This window comes from Pelodiscus sinensis, chromosome 1 (assembly GCF_049634645.1).
Source record: "Pelodiscus sinensis isolate JC-2024 chromosome 1, ASM4963464v1, whole genome shotgun sequence".
NCBI lineage: Eukaryota > Metazoa > Chordata > Testudines > Trionychidae > Pelodiscus > Pelodiscus sinensis.
In genome coordinates this window covers 105,747,817-105,763,175 of record NC_134711.1, presented here as the reverse complement: position 1 = coordinate 105,763,175, position 15,359 = coordinate 105,747,817, and the positions used below count along the sequence as shown (strand labels likewise).

General features: G+C 40.1%; 1 protein-coding gene across 8 annotated transcripts in view; it reads left to right on the top strand.

Moving 5' to 3' along the window:
- Nucleotides 1–15,359, top strand: part of BICD1 (BICD cargo adaptor 1) — a 228,458-nt gene that overhangs the window by 180,076 nt on the left and 33,023 nt on the right. For 4 of the 8 annotated variants that reach the window (XM_075940436.1, XM_075940444.1, XM_075940399.1 and 1 more), the window contains exons 6-8: nt 676–827; nt 9,747–10,064; nt 11,001–11,191. In XM_075940436.1, the coding sequence (XP_075796551.1) occupies nt 676–827; nt 9,747–10,064; nt 11,001–11,191 (661 nt within the window). The remainder of the gene's footprint in view (nt 1–675; nt 828–9,746; nt 10,065–11,000; nt 11,192–15,359) is intronic. The other 4 variants (XM_014569196.3, XM_014569197.3, XM_006114395.4 and 1 more) reach the window with 2 other exon arrangements.

Sequence of the window (15,359 nt, the reverse complement as noted above, 5' to 3'; positions counted from 1 at the left end):
GTTGGGAAAAACATTTTTCAGGATGTGGTCCTCATCAAATATAGATTATAACTGTTTGCTGATACCTCATATGGGTTGTAGTGTGGGTTTGTGAGTGACAAAAAGGGTTTTTTGGAGAGTTGGTTTCCTGTATTGAAGCAGGTTCTCCTCAGGTATTTAGGTGGCCCATTCCGTGATGAAATCTACTTCTCTGGTAGAATGTGCTTGTTTGGTGAAGACTGTTTTAAGTGTGTATTCCAGACTTTCTCCTCAGAGCATATTCTTAGCCATCTAAGTACTTTGCAATAGCTAACAGATTTCATGGTGCATTCAGGGTGGTTACTGGATATATGAATGTAAATGTGGTGGTCCATGGATTTCTTTTATATAGATCACCTCACAGTTCCATTGCTGAAGCTGATTGTGGTATCCAGGAGGTTGATGCTGGTGTGGGAATGTTCTAGAGAGAGTTTCATGGATGTGTGGTTGTCACTGAAGTTGCGGTGGGAATTTGTGAGAGTTTAGGATATCTGTCCAGAAGATGAAACTATCATCAGTGTATCTCATGTATATCATTGGTTTTATGTGAATAATGGGGGAAACCAGAAACGAAATCATAACCTGGCATCTTAGCTGTTATCAAATTCCCATCTCAGAGGCATATATTCCTTGCCCCTCCCCTCTCCTCTTTTTCAGACAGCTGAAGTGGCACTGGCCAATCTGAAGAATAAATATGAGAATGAAAAATCAATGGTGACTGAAACCATGACCAAACTGCGAAATGAATTAAAGGCTTTGAAAGAAGATGCAGCAACTTTCTCATCCTTGAGAGCATGGTTTGCAACAAGGTAAGGGAAACTGCTTCATAGTCGTCTTACATGCTCAGTAGTTGAAAGGTAAGTATATGATGTGAGTGAGAGAACATTCTCACCTACATGTATTTCTTCTTATGCTCTTGATGTGCTAATATGTGGATACCAGAACTACTTTTCTCAGTAAGACACACAAGGTGGGTGGGGTAATATATTTTACTGGAGCAACTTCTGTTGGTGGAAGGGACAAGCTCTATTTCAGCAGTGGCAGAGTTTTGTTGGATGAAGATGAATGAAGTTTGTAATGCAGACACTGCATCATTTTCAAGCTTCCAAATGGCACCAGGCTGCATACCTCTGAAAATAATGCTTACAAGTGGAAATGCCAGTAGAGCCTTGGGTGAAGAGTTATAAATATCTATATTAGAGCCCTCTACATTTGGATTTATACTCTGTTTTTTGAAGTGGACAATAACAGTTAGATTTATGTGACTTTTTCACATTCAGAAAAGGCACATGGTGATTCTGCCATGCAAACAGCTTCACATGGCTAAACTCCATCTTTGACCTTGCCATATGGTTTATTATTTGCCACTGAAAAAAATCTATAATTCCCCCTCAGTAAGGCTCTGCTATAACCCAGCCATGAAAATTATCAAGTTACTGCAATTTCTCATTGCACTGTAAATTATTATTTCCTACAGCTGTTGGTAGTTCATTTATTATCTTCTCATTCATAGGTTTAAAAATGTCACACACCTTCTGCAGTTTTTTCCTCACTTCTTCCCAACAGAGTGGTAATTAATTACATCTTGTCTTTTTGGTTTTTGCTAAAGAGAACTTTTCCTTTGTAGCTGATTTCTTTAAGGTGACCTGCAAATAATTATTTGCGAAAGATCCAGCAGCTGCAGCAATATGTGCTGAATTTGCCCAAGTGACCAAGGAAAGAGAGAGATTCAGCACTTTATGGGATTAAATCACCCTACTTTCCCCCTCTCTTCTCACACCCCATTGACTTCTGGCTCCTGATTCATCTAGTGTCCTAGCCTAACCTTATTACATGCACAGTTTCATACGGGAACTTTTCTATAGTAATTAGGAGTCAGATCAGCAGCTCCTTTTGAGTGAAACTTCACTGATATGAAGATAGTTTCTCCCAGAGTGCATAGTTTTGTGTAGGTTTAAAAAAATCTGTTTATGAATCTTTTAAAAAAACCCACATGTTGTGAGGGATACATTGATGAAGGCCATTCAACTCTGCAGCAGGGTCCTGAGGAAGGGTGTTGCATCAGTGGTATGAAGCAGACTGTTTATCATGTGGTACACGATGAGCCAGTAATCCGCTATGTGGCTGAACTTCGGACAGTTTGAAATAAGGAAGGTACTTTTAAGTTGTTGTTGGTTTACTGAATACACACCTCTCTATCCTGCTTGGGATACTAAAAGTATATTTTTAAACACTGCAGCTTTCCAAGGATGATTCAACATGTGTTGGAGACAGTAGAAGTTTTTCTACTGACTTCACTGGGTTTGTAACAGGCCATTAAAGAATACAGATATTCTTGTAGGTCATCTTTAAAATACTGACTGACCATAAATAATAAAAGTGACAAACAGGTTTCCAACAAAAATAAGAAAAAGAGCAAATTACAGATTCTAGAATTATCTTCCTGTTTTAGAATATGGTTGATTAAAAGACTATTTATTACTAAAAAAAGCTGCCCACATAAATCTCATGCTTATTGATAAGGAAATAAACCCCTATGCTGTGATATGAATTATGCCCTTTTGCATTAAGTTCCTGAGAAAGTTCTCATGGACGTACTCTTCACACCTCTCTTGTTTTTAAGACTATCCTCTTTTCCCATTTACGCCTAAGATGCTAATCCTCTTTTCATTGCACCATTTGAGGACCATGTACCATTAAGGTTTGCCTTGCATAGAGCACAGTATCTGGCACATATAGCTGCAGCTTTTCTTCTTTAACAGTATCAAGGTGCATTAAGATGTGACTTAAAAAACGCCTCAAGGGCAGCTGAGCTGGGGGATGGTGAATCCAAGTGGGGCATGATTCTGGGTTTAGGTTCCTAAAAGACCAGTTAGGCCTTTAAGCCCTTTTGTGAATCTAGTCCTTTGTAGCTAAACTCAGAAATATGTGAGGCCTATTGCCAAAACTTCACAACCGGCACCCTGCTCTCCATGTGAGAGCCTTTCTGAGGCACAGTGCACTATTTCTTTAGATAGAACAGCACACCAACCCTCTATGAGTCACAGCAATTGCATCTGTGCAGACGACAAGCTTAATCAGTATTCTCATACATACACAAAGGCGATGTCTACACTGCTGGGGGGTTTTTGGCAGAAGATATGCAAATCGCACTCTCATTTGCATATCTTCTGCCGATCCTTTTTGCGGAAGAGGTTTTGCTGCTAAAAAGCCCCATGTAGACAGGGCCATTTGTTGGGGGGGAAAACCCTTTTTCACAGGATCCTGTAACCACGGGGCTATTTAGCATCAAACCTCTTCCACAAAAAGGATTGGCAGAAGATATGCAAATGAGAGCATGATTTGCATATCGTCTGGTGAAAAAAACCCGGCAGTGTAGACATAGCCACAGGGTAGAATTGCACTGGCCACTCAAATAACATTACTTCTACTATTTCTTTGTAGACTCTTGCAAGGCACTAACTATATCCTTTCTAAAATGTTTCATCTGCTGTTCTAGACCATATCCCTTTTCTTCTTTAACAGTTACTAGGCCATGTGGGGTTGTTGTCATAAGAGTCAAAAGTGTTTTCCCCATGTTTTTATTGCTTTTGGACCCTTGTATTTCTTACCATAGAGGGGCCACTGTATTCAAGAAATTGCTTCTCAAGATCAAATGTCTTTTATTAGCATTTTGAGTTTTTCTGTATGCACCTAACTATATAGATTAAAATCAGTAAAATATGGATGACACTATTTTAGCTTGATCTGTTTGGAATGAGGTTCAATATGTCTGTTAGAGATAATCAGAGCCACAAGTAACATCATATAGTGACATGCATCAGTGTTTAAAAATGTCACTGTATGAATTATAGAAGGCAGTGTGGGGTAAGGGTAGTGGTACTGCGGTTTATGCAGTATTTTGTAGGCACAGACAGTCAGAAAAAGTCAGTATGTTTTTAAAATTTCATGGCAGAGCATATTTATCAGTGCATTCATTTTGGTTCTGCCCTGCTAAAAATGCCCCCTCTCTTCTCCTTCCACCCAAAATCTAAGGAATTTTATATTTGTCACATTTTTCACATGATACAGCAAGTTGTCATCCCCTGTTTGGAAGCATTGTGTGCCTAAATAAAAATTACAACTCTAAACAATGTACTATGGGCATCCAATTCAAGAAAAAAAATCTGCTTGAAAAATGGGACAATTTGACATTTTTCTAATTATGATTCTGTCAAAGCATAATCTTGAGCGTGAAAATTCAGTTGTTTAGTTTCATGCTGAAGAAAATTGGAGTGGTCCCTATGGAAACCCTGTATCACATGATCCCTGTTTCTGAGTCCATACCGCAGGAAAAGCATTTATTGAAAGAAGAGTTTAAAATAAATATTTTAAATATTATGAAAATATTAATATAAATTATTTCTTCTGTATTACAGTATTTGGAAGTAGAATATTTTTCCTATATGAAGTACACTTCTGTTTTGTAGGGCAACTTTTATTTATTTGTTCTAGTGCTCAGCTGTAAAAATCAGATATACCATATTTGTGGCAATACAGCAGTTTAAATTCACATCTTGAAGTGGGGAAATAGCAGTCCTGTTCTTCACATGGATGCTAAAGGGGCAGATTCCTCATATTCCCCTTCCAGGAGCACATACTCCCTACAACTCTAGATTTCCCCCACACCCACCCCATATAGGAAGGCTTGATAAAAATCCATTTCCTGTTCAAAGAAGGAGCCGTTTTCCATTGTCTCCTAAGATCCTTGTTATTTTTTACTTTTTTGACCTTTGCATGTATTTTGCAAAATTGAGGGAGTCAGTTAAGTCGGATTGTCCATGTTCAATAAGTGATGAAATATTATGTGGTGATGAATAAGACACGTGATCTCTTAACTGGTCATCGCCAAACATTCTAAGGTTTGGGTATTTTTCAAAGGTGAGGATGTTTTATAAGTGCAGTTATGTCCTGGGGCACTAGTTGGACTCTATTAAAAGACACTTTCAGCCATAATTCTTTTATAATGGCATTTTTTGTTTGTGAACGTCAATAGGGTGCTCCTGCTGAAGCTTATTCATCGGGGAAGTGATTTGCTGGGGCAATGGACATAGATGGAACTCGGACGGGAGAGTAGAATTTGAGTTCCTATTTATTGCCTGGACAAGCAACAGCTGATCTAATTTCTGCCAACTGCTGCTGCCCACCTGAGCCAGTTCTCATCCTCAATGCACCCACACAGTCTGCTGCTCCTTCCTGTCTCCCTAGACCTGATACAAGATGCCAGCCCTCTCTACTCCTTCTGAGTCAGTGGCAGAGGGTTTGAGCATCATTCCTATTAAAGCAGTGCGGCAGACAAACACACATGGAGAAAGCACAGTAATAGACTGGTGCCTTTTTAAAAAAACAAAACCTCAATTTCCACATGCCAAAGCAAACAATATGGTGGGAGGAGGTGAGGAAAAAGGGATCTAGTGCGGAAGGAAGTACAGAGGGAAGTACAACATCTATCATCACCTTTTTCCTCCTGTAAAAGGAAATAGCTTTCACCTCTGTGGACTTATAGGAAACTTGTAGCACAGTGGTCCCCAACCTTTAGAGGCTCCCGGGTGCCTGGGGGCGGGGCCACTCACGCGCCGGGCACCCGGGGGGTGGGGCCACTCATGTGCCGGGCGTCCGGGGGGGTGGGGCCGCACGTCCTGGGACACGCCAGGGGCGGGGATGCCCTTGCGCCCAGTGCCGGCATGTACCCCAGGGCTGGGGCCGAAGCCACCCGGGGCCGGGGCTGCCGCCGCCGCCCAAGCCACACGCCTGGGCCGGTGCGTGTCGCGCGCCTGGGGCCGGCGCCTACAGTGCTCCGCGCGCCGGGGGCGGGGCTGGCCCAGGTTGTCGGCGGGCGCGCACAAATGCCCCGGCGGGCGCCATGGCACCCACGGGCACCGCGTTGGGGATCACTGTTGTAGCACATCGGAGATTTAGCACCCTCAAAAGGCAATCAAAACCTTTGACTTGAATCTTGTTGATGTGCTTAGCTTTTTGGAACACTGGTTCTTTAAAAAACAAACAAAAAACCAACAACATAGAAACCTATGGGCCATTGTTTCTGAGAGATTATAGCTTACTGTGGATGGTAGTATTCATCAAGGGTACGCCTACACAGCAGCGTTATTTCAGAATAACAGCCGTTATTCCGAAATAACAATGTGAGCATCTACACAGCAATTCCATTATTTCAAAATAAATTCTAAAAAGCAGATGGCTTATTCTAACTTCTGTAAACCTCATTCCATGAGGAATAATGACTATTTTGAAATAGCTATTTTGGAAGAGCAGTACTGTGAATGCTCCACTGCTGCTATTTCAAAAATGCCCCTCCCCAGGGCCATTCAAAGTAATTACTCCCCACTGCCTTCTGGGGCTCTAAATCGAAGCAGCACATCCACATTAGGGGAGCCTGCCTTGGATTGATTTCAAGGCTCCCCTGTTGTGTAGACCTGCTATTTCGAAATAAGCTATTTCAGAATATTTCAAAATAAATGTGTAGATGTACCCTCAAGTGACTAATTCTCATGCAATTAATTGTCAAGAATGTCTTATTGCTGTTATGAAAATAAGTTTCTGATGTACAGAAAATTAAGGATGACTATCAGAAAACTACTTTTATTAGGTCATCAGTGACATGCATTTGAGGTCACAAACAACCAGTAAGGAACCCCCTATTATGTCCAAATCTAAAGCCAATCTATGATGATGTCCTATATGGCAGCGAGAGTGTGTTTGTCTAACTTGGTTTTAATAACATACATCTTCATTAAGCCTTATGTTTAAATAATGATTGCACAGAAACACAGTTTGATAATCTAGTTGTACCTTGCAGATCATGTATACTCTGAGACCTAAGGCCTACTAATTTTATCCCAAAAAGGAAACTGCGTCATTGGCATACAAAAGCAAGGAACTTCTGCTCCTAGTGTTATATACTGCAAGTATTTGTGGTGTTGATTCTAGTAGTTGCATTTTTTTAAAAAAATTCCCTCTGGGATTTAGTTAGAAGTCAAAGTTTCTTTATCTCTTCTTGGGTAAACTAAATAGTAAAATGGGAGAAGGGAGATACAAGATCGATCAGATTCCAGAGAGTACAAATTTAAATCTGAGATATAAAGGGTACTACAGCCATTCATTTTTCAAATCAATTTAATTTCCAGGATGCTGACATCATGCTAGTGGCGATGTCAAATAGATTTATTAAAACAGCAAACTGCTTCTAGCAAAGACAGGTATCACAGATGACTGTAAGCTAGCCAGCATTTCAGTAATATCTCCTTTCCCCATGGCTTCGACAATCAAATGCAGTCATGCTTGTTAAAGCTTTATAAAAAGCAGATATTTCTGAGGCTATGACTAGTTTACAGTCATTTTGATTCCAATTAAATTTGCTAAAATCACTTGAAAGAGGAGAACAATGTATATATAGATTTAATAATAATTTTCCAAACACTGTGTTCCTGCTTTCTAACTGAAGGGTAAAAGTCATAGACTAAATGGGGTTTCATCATTCAGCTAGCAAGAATTCAGAAAGTTATTGTAAGTCAGACAGTTTGGGTACATCTACACAGCAACATTATTTTGAAATAACGCGTTATTTCAAAATAACTTAGTCCGACTCTACACAGCAGGCAGTTATTTCGAAATAATGTTGAAATACTATCAATCTGGAGGACTTCTTACACCGACTCCTGTAACCCACCTTGTACAAGGAGTAAGGGAAGTTGGAGAAAGAGTGCTTTATTTCAAAATAAGTGCTGTGCAGACACTCCCAATTTCGAAATAAACTATTTCGAAATAAGCTACGCAATTGACATCACTTAATTTGCATTGCTTATTCTGAGTTAAGCCCTGCTGTGTGGACACACCCTTTGAGAGAGAAAATAAAATGGTGGATTGGGTGTTTATTTCCTGTTGATGGTACTATGGGCGGGTCTACACTGGGGAATTATTTCAAAATAACTTCTCTTATTTTGAAATAATAGGGCAAGCATCCACATTACCAAGCCTGTTATTTCGAAATAATGGACTTATTATTTCCAAATAACAACGTCTGCTTGTGAAGAGGAATAAGCTTATTTTGAAATAGTTATTTTGCGAGCTATTATTTCAAAATAACCTGGTAGTGTATACATAGCCTTTGCGAGCTGAATTTATCTCTGTTATACTGATGTGAATCGTAACTTCATCAACTTCAGCAGAATTACTGTGGGAGATATTTCAGTCTTTTTTTTTTTTTTTTTTTGGCCCTTAGTAGAGAAATTGTAGGATTTTGTTATTTAAATGTGTCTTTTTTTGTGGTGAATTAAAATAATTTTTGTCATGAAATTTCTAACATGGTGGTTGCATATTTTAGCATTTTTTAAAAGCATGCTAGAAGCATTTGATGCTGCCGAGAATGAGTGATGCTGCTGTCCCATTCTCGTTATCCAGCAGTTTGATAATCAGTGCAACTGGACTGCATCTAGTAAAAATTCTGACTAGAAAAGAGGCTCCTCATTTAATACAATTAAAGCTCTTTCCCTCCAGCCATGACATCATGTCTTGGCCCAGTGATAGCTTTAGAGGGGTTCAGTATGCAGTCTGACCCAAGGAAGAGAACAACCCCAGCCCTCTCTCACCCCAGAAGCTTGGGGCCAAGTGAGAAGCACCTATCTGTGGCTGCTGCAGCTGCAGTTGGTACAGCTAGGGAAGAGGTGCATGTCTTCCAGCTGGGGTACAGAAAGACACACAGACAAACAGACACATGAACAGACAAACACTCTGAAATATATAGCAAATAGCTGTCCCTTTCTCTACTCCACCCCCTCCTGGCCAAATGGTCTGTCTTGGTCCCCATCTCTGACCCTCTATGGTCATTCTGCAGTATAACCCCCTTATATCAGATCCCTCCCTTCCCATTTTATGAGAAACAATACATTCTACATGCCTCCCTTTGCCCTGGCACACTCAAACCCTGACCCTGCTTTAAGTTACGATAAGAGGAAGCGGCATACCAAATTTGATGGTTCTAGCTCTTACCTTTTAGGAGGCATTCTTGAACAAAGAGATGGACAGACTGATAGACAGACACACATTTGTAAAATGAGCAAGTGTCCACATCACAAAACCCTACTCACTGCAGTTTGCCTCACTGGCTCCCTTATCGGAAGTCTGGTCAAGGACTGAATGAGTCCAAACACTGAACAACCTCCTGATCCATAAAAATGGCATATATCTTTTGAACAATTAGCACAGGCAAATAATAGATAGCATTTCATCACACAAATATCTGCAATATTGGGTATTAAATGAAAATATTCTTGCTTTTGTCATATTGTTTTGTGTAATAATTTGATTTAGGTGGAATTTATTATTTACGATGCCCTTCAGTTTATGAAAATTATTAGCTGAATTTGCCCACTTCACAGTTGGGCTCAAAATTAGGGATGGCCCGAAACCAAAACCCTAGGGGTGAATTCCTTGGCTGGATCTGAAATCTGAAAAGTTTTCATGAGCTCCATCAGTTCTCTGGATCCAAATTCTCCTGTTGAATTTGTGAGCTTCAAATCCAGATCTGCATCCACATTTTTCTCAGCGTAGTTGGAAGCTAGGTTGAGATTAAGCCTGTTCTAGAGATGAGGTTAGATTGACTTTTAGATTTGCTGTGGTCTGTGTGGGTCGTAGAATGCTTCACTACCCTTCTATTCCATTTGTTTCTCCAGGTGTGATGAGTATGTCATACAGTTGGATGAGATGCAAAGGCAGTTGGCAGCTGCAGAGGATGAGAAGAAGACCTTAAACTCTCTGTTGAAGATGGCTATCCAGCAAAAACTTGCCCTCACCCAGCGACTGGAGGATTTAGAGTTCGATCATGAGCAGTCCCGACGCAGCAAAGGCAAGCTTGGAAAGAGCAAGGACAGCCGCTCTAAAGTAAGTGAGGAAGCATCAGCCACCGTGCCAACCATAGACACTTTCCTCCTGCATAGTCAGGGCCCACAGCAACCAAACTTTCTGGTCAGCAGTGGCACTCAGAGGAAAAGGTATGCATGCAGTGATCTTTATAGTACAGTGCAGTGGCCAGACTTTAGTTAAAGTCAGTCACTGAATTGTAAACAGATTATTTATGATGATGATGATGATGATGATTTATATTTTGGTTGGGGTGATGGGAGAGGGGAGGATAAAAATAGTGACTGATCAAAACTCAAAGCCTGGCTAAGTGTGTTTCTGGTTTCATCTACCCATAATGTTATCTCCTCCTTTCTAATATAGTTTTCAACTATATTCTGTCAGTGTTTCAGTGCACCTTGTATGTCCTTTTAAAGGTTTTACACATGGCACAATAACCTCCAGAAATGAAGAAAAAAGCTCTGCTATGTGGGCACGTCAATGCTTTTTTCAAAAGCAACACAATCTTTCTGATGTGCTATAGTGCTTGTCTCTGTCTCCTCATGTGTGGGAGAAGGATATGAATGTGTTCACTCTGCTTATTCAAAAGGAATGGCTCCTGTTGATAACCTAAAGCAAATGCTCTAGTTGTTCAAGCCGTGAATTCTGGCGTTGTCTCTTGACTGGCATGCCAAAGCTGTGTAGCTGTGGAGATGTCAGTGGTTCTGACATTGAAAAGAACTCCATTGGAGAAGTGTCTTGGGTGTTAGTACAGGGAAAGGGAATGAACAATCTGGTCTCAATGCAAAGGATAAGAAAATGTTCAGGGAGGCTACTAAGTGCTGACTATAATGAACAAGGAGTGGGAAGATGGGTGGAAAATAAATAAATAAACCTCCTCAAGTGTGAAAAAGAATTTCCAACACAGGGCAACATGTCCTGTTGTGGAAGTGATAGAAGGTGGCAACCCTAGCTGGTTTTACCTGTTACATACATTTAACATAATGTTGTCATTCATGAGACATTTAAAGATAATTAAAGTAAAACTCTTTTGTTTCCATATGTATTTTTCTTGGATCTCCTGCAAGACTATTCTCACCTTCCCTTTGTGATCAGAGCCATCCCAGGACTTCAGGGACACACCTACAGAATATATTAAGATTCCCATTTGATCCCACCTCCACAGAATCATTTCTTCTGAGGGGCCCCCCTTCCATGAGTGAACTCATCCATGGGTACCGTCTCAGCAAGGAAAAAAGGTTAACCGTGGCCATACCAGGTAAACATTTTTTCCTTGGGTGCATGTGGCGCAAAGTGATTAGCAGAATAGGGGACCCCCAAAACTGCATACTATGTAATTTGGACACATTCTGTCAACTTTAAAAGCAAAATGTCCTCTCCTGTGTAATCTGTTGCAGCTGCTGGCAGAACGTCAGCTCCCACATGTACAAAAACTGGTTCTAGATGGTGTGGAGCAAGTTAATCTATTTGTAAGTGGAGGCAACTCCCATTCGCATCCACAGGAGTTGCACCCAGTCACACCAGTGCTGAGTTTGGCCCAGTGCCTCTTTTGCTAGCCAGTATGAAAATGCAAACTGAAAGTGAGAGAGGAATCAAGAATTCTCATTCCAGCATATAATGGCTGGAAATAGACACAGGCCAAAAGTAGAATCTGTGTCCTGCTTGCACGTGGCTACTCAACAGAGTTTTTGTAATATACTTACTTGATCTTAGTCAAAAGGCCGAGACACAAAAGATTTATTTTATGTAAATTGACTCACGGGGTCCATCTTGCCAGGAAGCTTTCCTGGTTCCTAAGGTCATGTCATGTTTCTCTTTGTGGTGGGCAAATCATTGCTTTCTTTTTTTCTTAGAAAGCAGTAAGGATGGTCTACCATTAAGCAGTGCTTTTAGCCTGTTAACATGCACCTTTTGATTCTCAATAGATGTGTTTAACTATTTGCTTTAAAACTTAACAAGCAGAAGATGCCCAAACAGAAAATGTAAGGAGCAAAAACCAGACAGGTGGCATCCTCTGAAATAAATAGGGTATCTGCTCTAAGAAAATGGCATAATATATCAAAATATGCAGAATCTCCCTTCATTAAAGCAATACTGCAATAGGCTTTTAGTAGAGTGATTCACATAACGCTGGCTCAGATGCTTAATGCAGAACTGTAGGAAGCATGAATGCAGCAGACATCCATAAGATTCTACTGTCAAATATCAAATGGCCGACAGTTGCTAAGAAATGGCACCCCAGCACGGCAAATCATATCTGTCCATTATCAAAAATTCCTTTCAAATATTTCCTTTGCGTTGCTCTAGCAGCAATATAAAATAAATAATCAGACCTTACCTGATAGGACTATTTTATTTCACTAGGAACATCTGGCAGCAGTTGTGTCAATATTGTTCATCATTTGGAGGAAAGAGTAATGTGCCAAGAAAGAGAAGTGTGTGTATCCATAATTACCCTCTAGGCAGGAACCTGTTAACACTGATGGTACCTGCTGTCATTTCCTCCTCCTCTTAGAATGGGGTCATGATCACTCTTTCTGGAGGCTACTTACACACCCCTAAGGAAACTGATCTTGCATTATTTGTATAACCAGAACTCCCCATTTGAAATCAGTGGGACTTTGATGAGAGTCTAAGCCTCGCAAGGTAATTTTTTTGTAAAGGAGTTTATTTTGTTTGTGTAGAATTTACAAGCTCGATAGGTTTTAAAGCCAAAAGGAACCATTAAAATCATCTCATATGACCTGCTGCGCAACAGAGACCAAAGAACTCACTGGTGCTTGAAAAGCAGAAGTGTTCATTGATGATAAATGCCTTCAAACAGTGCACTGTAGATGCACCAGCATATTCTCAAAGACTATTAGGTTCTTAAGACCATGTTTTATATTCCTGAAGTCCTTATGCTTTGCAGGGTAAAAGACTCCTAAACAGCTTCCTGGGTTTGGTTTATTGGCATTTTATGCTTTCATATAGCCCATATCTCAACAAGTAAACCTGCTATAGTGGTTTTCTCAAAGGAATGTTATACTGAGCACTTAATCCTGATAAAGGCAGATAGTTTTTGCCTTCCTCATTTTACTTTACAGTTAAGTATAGTCAAAAGCTTTATATCAGCTTCAGGTTTAAAGATTATTCAGGCCCGTTTTAGAATGGGGAATGTAAATCAGAGTTGGGAATGGTCTAATATTGTTCTTCTTGCAGCAAGCTTAGTTGCGTTTTATTTTTCCCCTATGCAGAAAGTATTCCATAGTCCATTTTTGCAGGAATTGTGCGAGCTCCTTGTGTCAGTAACTGGGTCTTTCTCCATACATTGTATAGAATCAGGAACAATGTTTGCTACTCAGAATATACCAATACCTCTTCATCAAGTGGATTGTCAGATAACAACTGCATCCAAACCCAAATGACACAACAGGATGAAATACAAAGGTTCTAGCACCCATCTTCATTTATATGAGCTGTCACAAGTAGAATTAGCAATAGAATTCAAGAAGGATGACACAGAATTAAAACATCCACAACCACCCCAAAGAGGTTTGCAACACTTCTTTATCAAACTTTTCCTGTGCTCTTCTTATCCAACTCCTACGATGCAGTCCCAAGATGATGCCGTAACCCATTGATCCTGCTTCCACTCCTTTTGTGTTTTATACATATCTTCTTTGAATCTCTACTTCACAGAAACCAGCCTTCTAGTCCAGTAGGACTGTCTGGCAGTCACTCTGATGCCCATCAAGTTTATTGTTTTTTTTAACCAGTATCCCTGTTGATATGGTTTATTCTTTTCATCTACAATTTAAACCTCCTATATTTAATCTTATAAATAGATGTCTTTTTACTTATTATAGTGCTCACATGTAGTAAGCACCAAAGTAACATCGCAATGTATCTCCCAGTGTAACCCTTTCCCTTATTCTCATAACTTCCTCAAGCATATGCCAATTGAGCTGAAATGATCCATACTTGGTTTGAGTTCTGACTTAGAGAAGTTTGAGGAAAAATTTAACCTAGTATATTTGAGTTATACAAGAGTGAAAAGAATGGCTGAGATTAGAAACTTCAAACATATTATTTTAATGTTATCGGTGAGGAAGAAAAAATAGTGTTGACAGTATTGGTTCAGTAATTAAGTTATGAGTCTTTAAAATCAGCATTTCCTTCATAAGACAATTTCATCCATAGGACATTTAGACTTCTCTAGTCATTCTTTAATCTCCAGTGTGTTGGAATTAGAGATATATTTGATGAAGACTAAGGATTAAAAAACGTGAACTTGGTGCAGAGATATGTGAGTTATGCTATGACCAGTTCCCTTGTGCACCACATATTGCATTTTTAACGGTGGTGTTCATTTGTTCCTTGCTTGCCACCCATCTTTTCGATCTCCTGAGTGGTGCATCCCCTGGCTACCTTGTCCATGCCACATTCCTGGACACTGCTCCCTACTTTTGGGGAATTGCCAGTTGCTACTGGCCTTTTGGCAGAGTGGAAGTTGGGTCTAGCATCTTCAGTAAGGGACTTTCATGGTGAATTTGACAAGATGAATCTAGCCCACACCAGTAAAGAATGCTCAGGAAATAATTCTTAATTCCTTCTTCATTCCAGATAAGTCCAACACATCAGTAAATCAGTACATACACCCTTCTGATTTCAGGATTATTGCAGTATGGTCCTCTGGGTCTCCTTTAGATTTCTAATCACAGTTACAGAACACTCATCAATTCACTTCTAAAACATCTTGTTTCAGTTTCTCAGGGAAGTGTATTTTTCTGTACTGTGGAGTTGCTGCACACTCCACTGGGATCTCAGTGTATGGATCACATCTAGGATTGAAATGTGTTCCCCCTCTTACCTTATCAATAAACCTTTTTATGCAGCTACAGCTTATCTCTCCGCTAGGCTGAGCCAAACAGCATGTGCAACTGCAGCCCTCTGTATTGTGTATGGTGTTTTCCTATTTACCTGAGAAACAGAGAGCAAAAAGGAAGCAAAAGGTCCCATAACAGCTTTTATTTCTTCCACAGGAATCGGAGTAATGAATTGATGCTGAATTTAACTGCCTCACAGCATTGTATCACCAATGGTCTTTTATTTTCAGTTGTAACTGAACTCCTTCCTCTCTAATTTTCATGTACAACCCCTATAGATGAGGTTATGAGATGGCCTTTAATATTCCATTACCCCGGCTTTGACAGAGGGCATTCTGTGTTGACTTTGTCAATGAAGGGAAGGGGAAAAGGTCCAAAGCTGATCCTCAGCTTCCTTTCTTTGCCACACCCATTACTTTGACGTACAAGTTCTTTGTTGTTTTTAGCAATGTGGGCTTAAAGTGGTACATTTCACTCCTCTGTGGTGGCCCTTGGAATTGGAGAAAAAAGCTTTAGCTAATGGTTTCATAGGAGGGTTTTGAGTATGATGTAGAATAA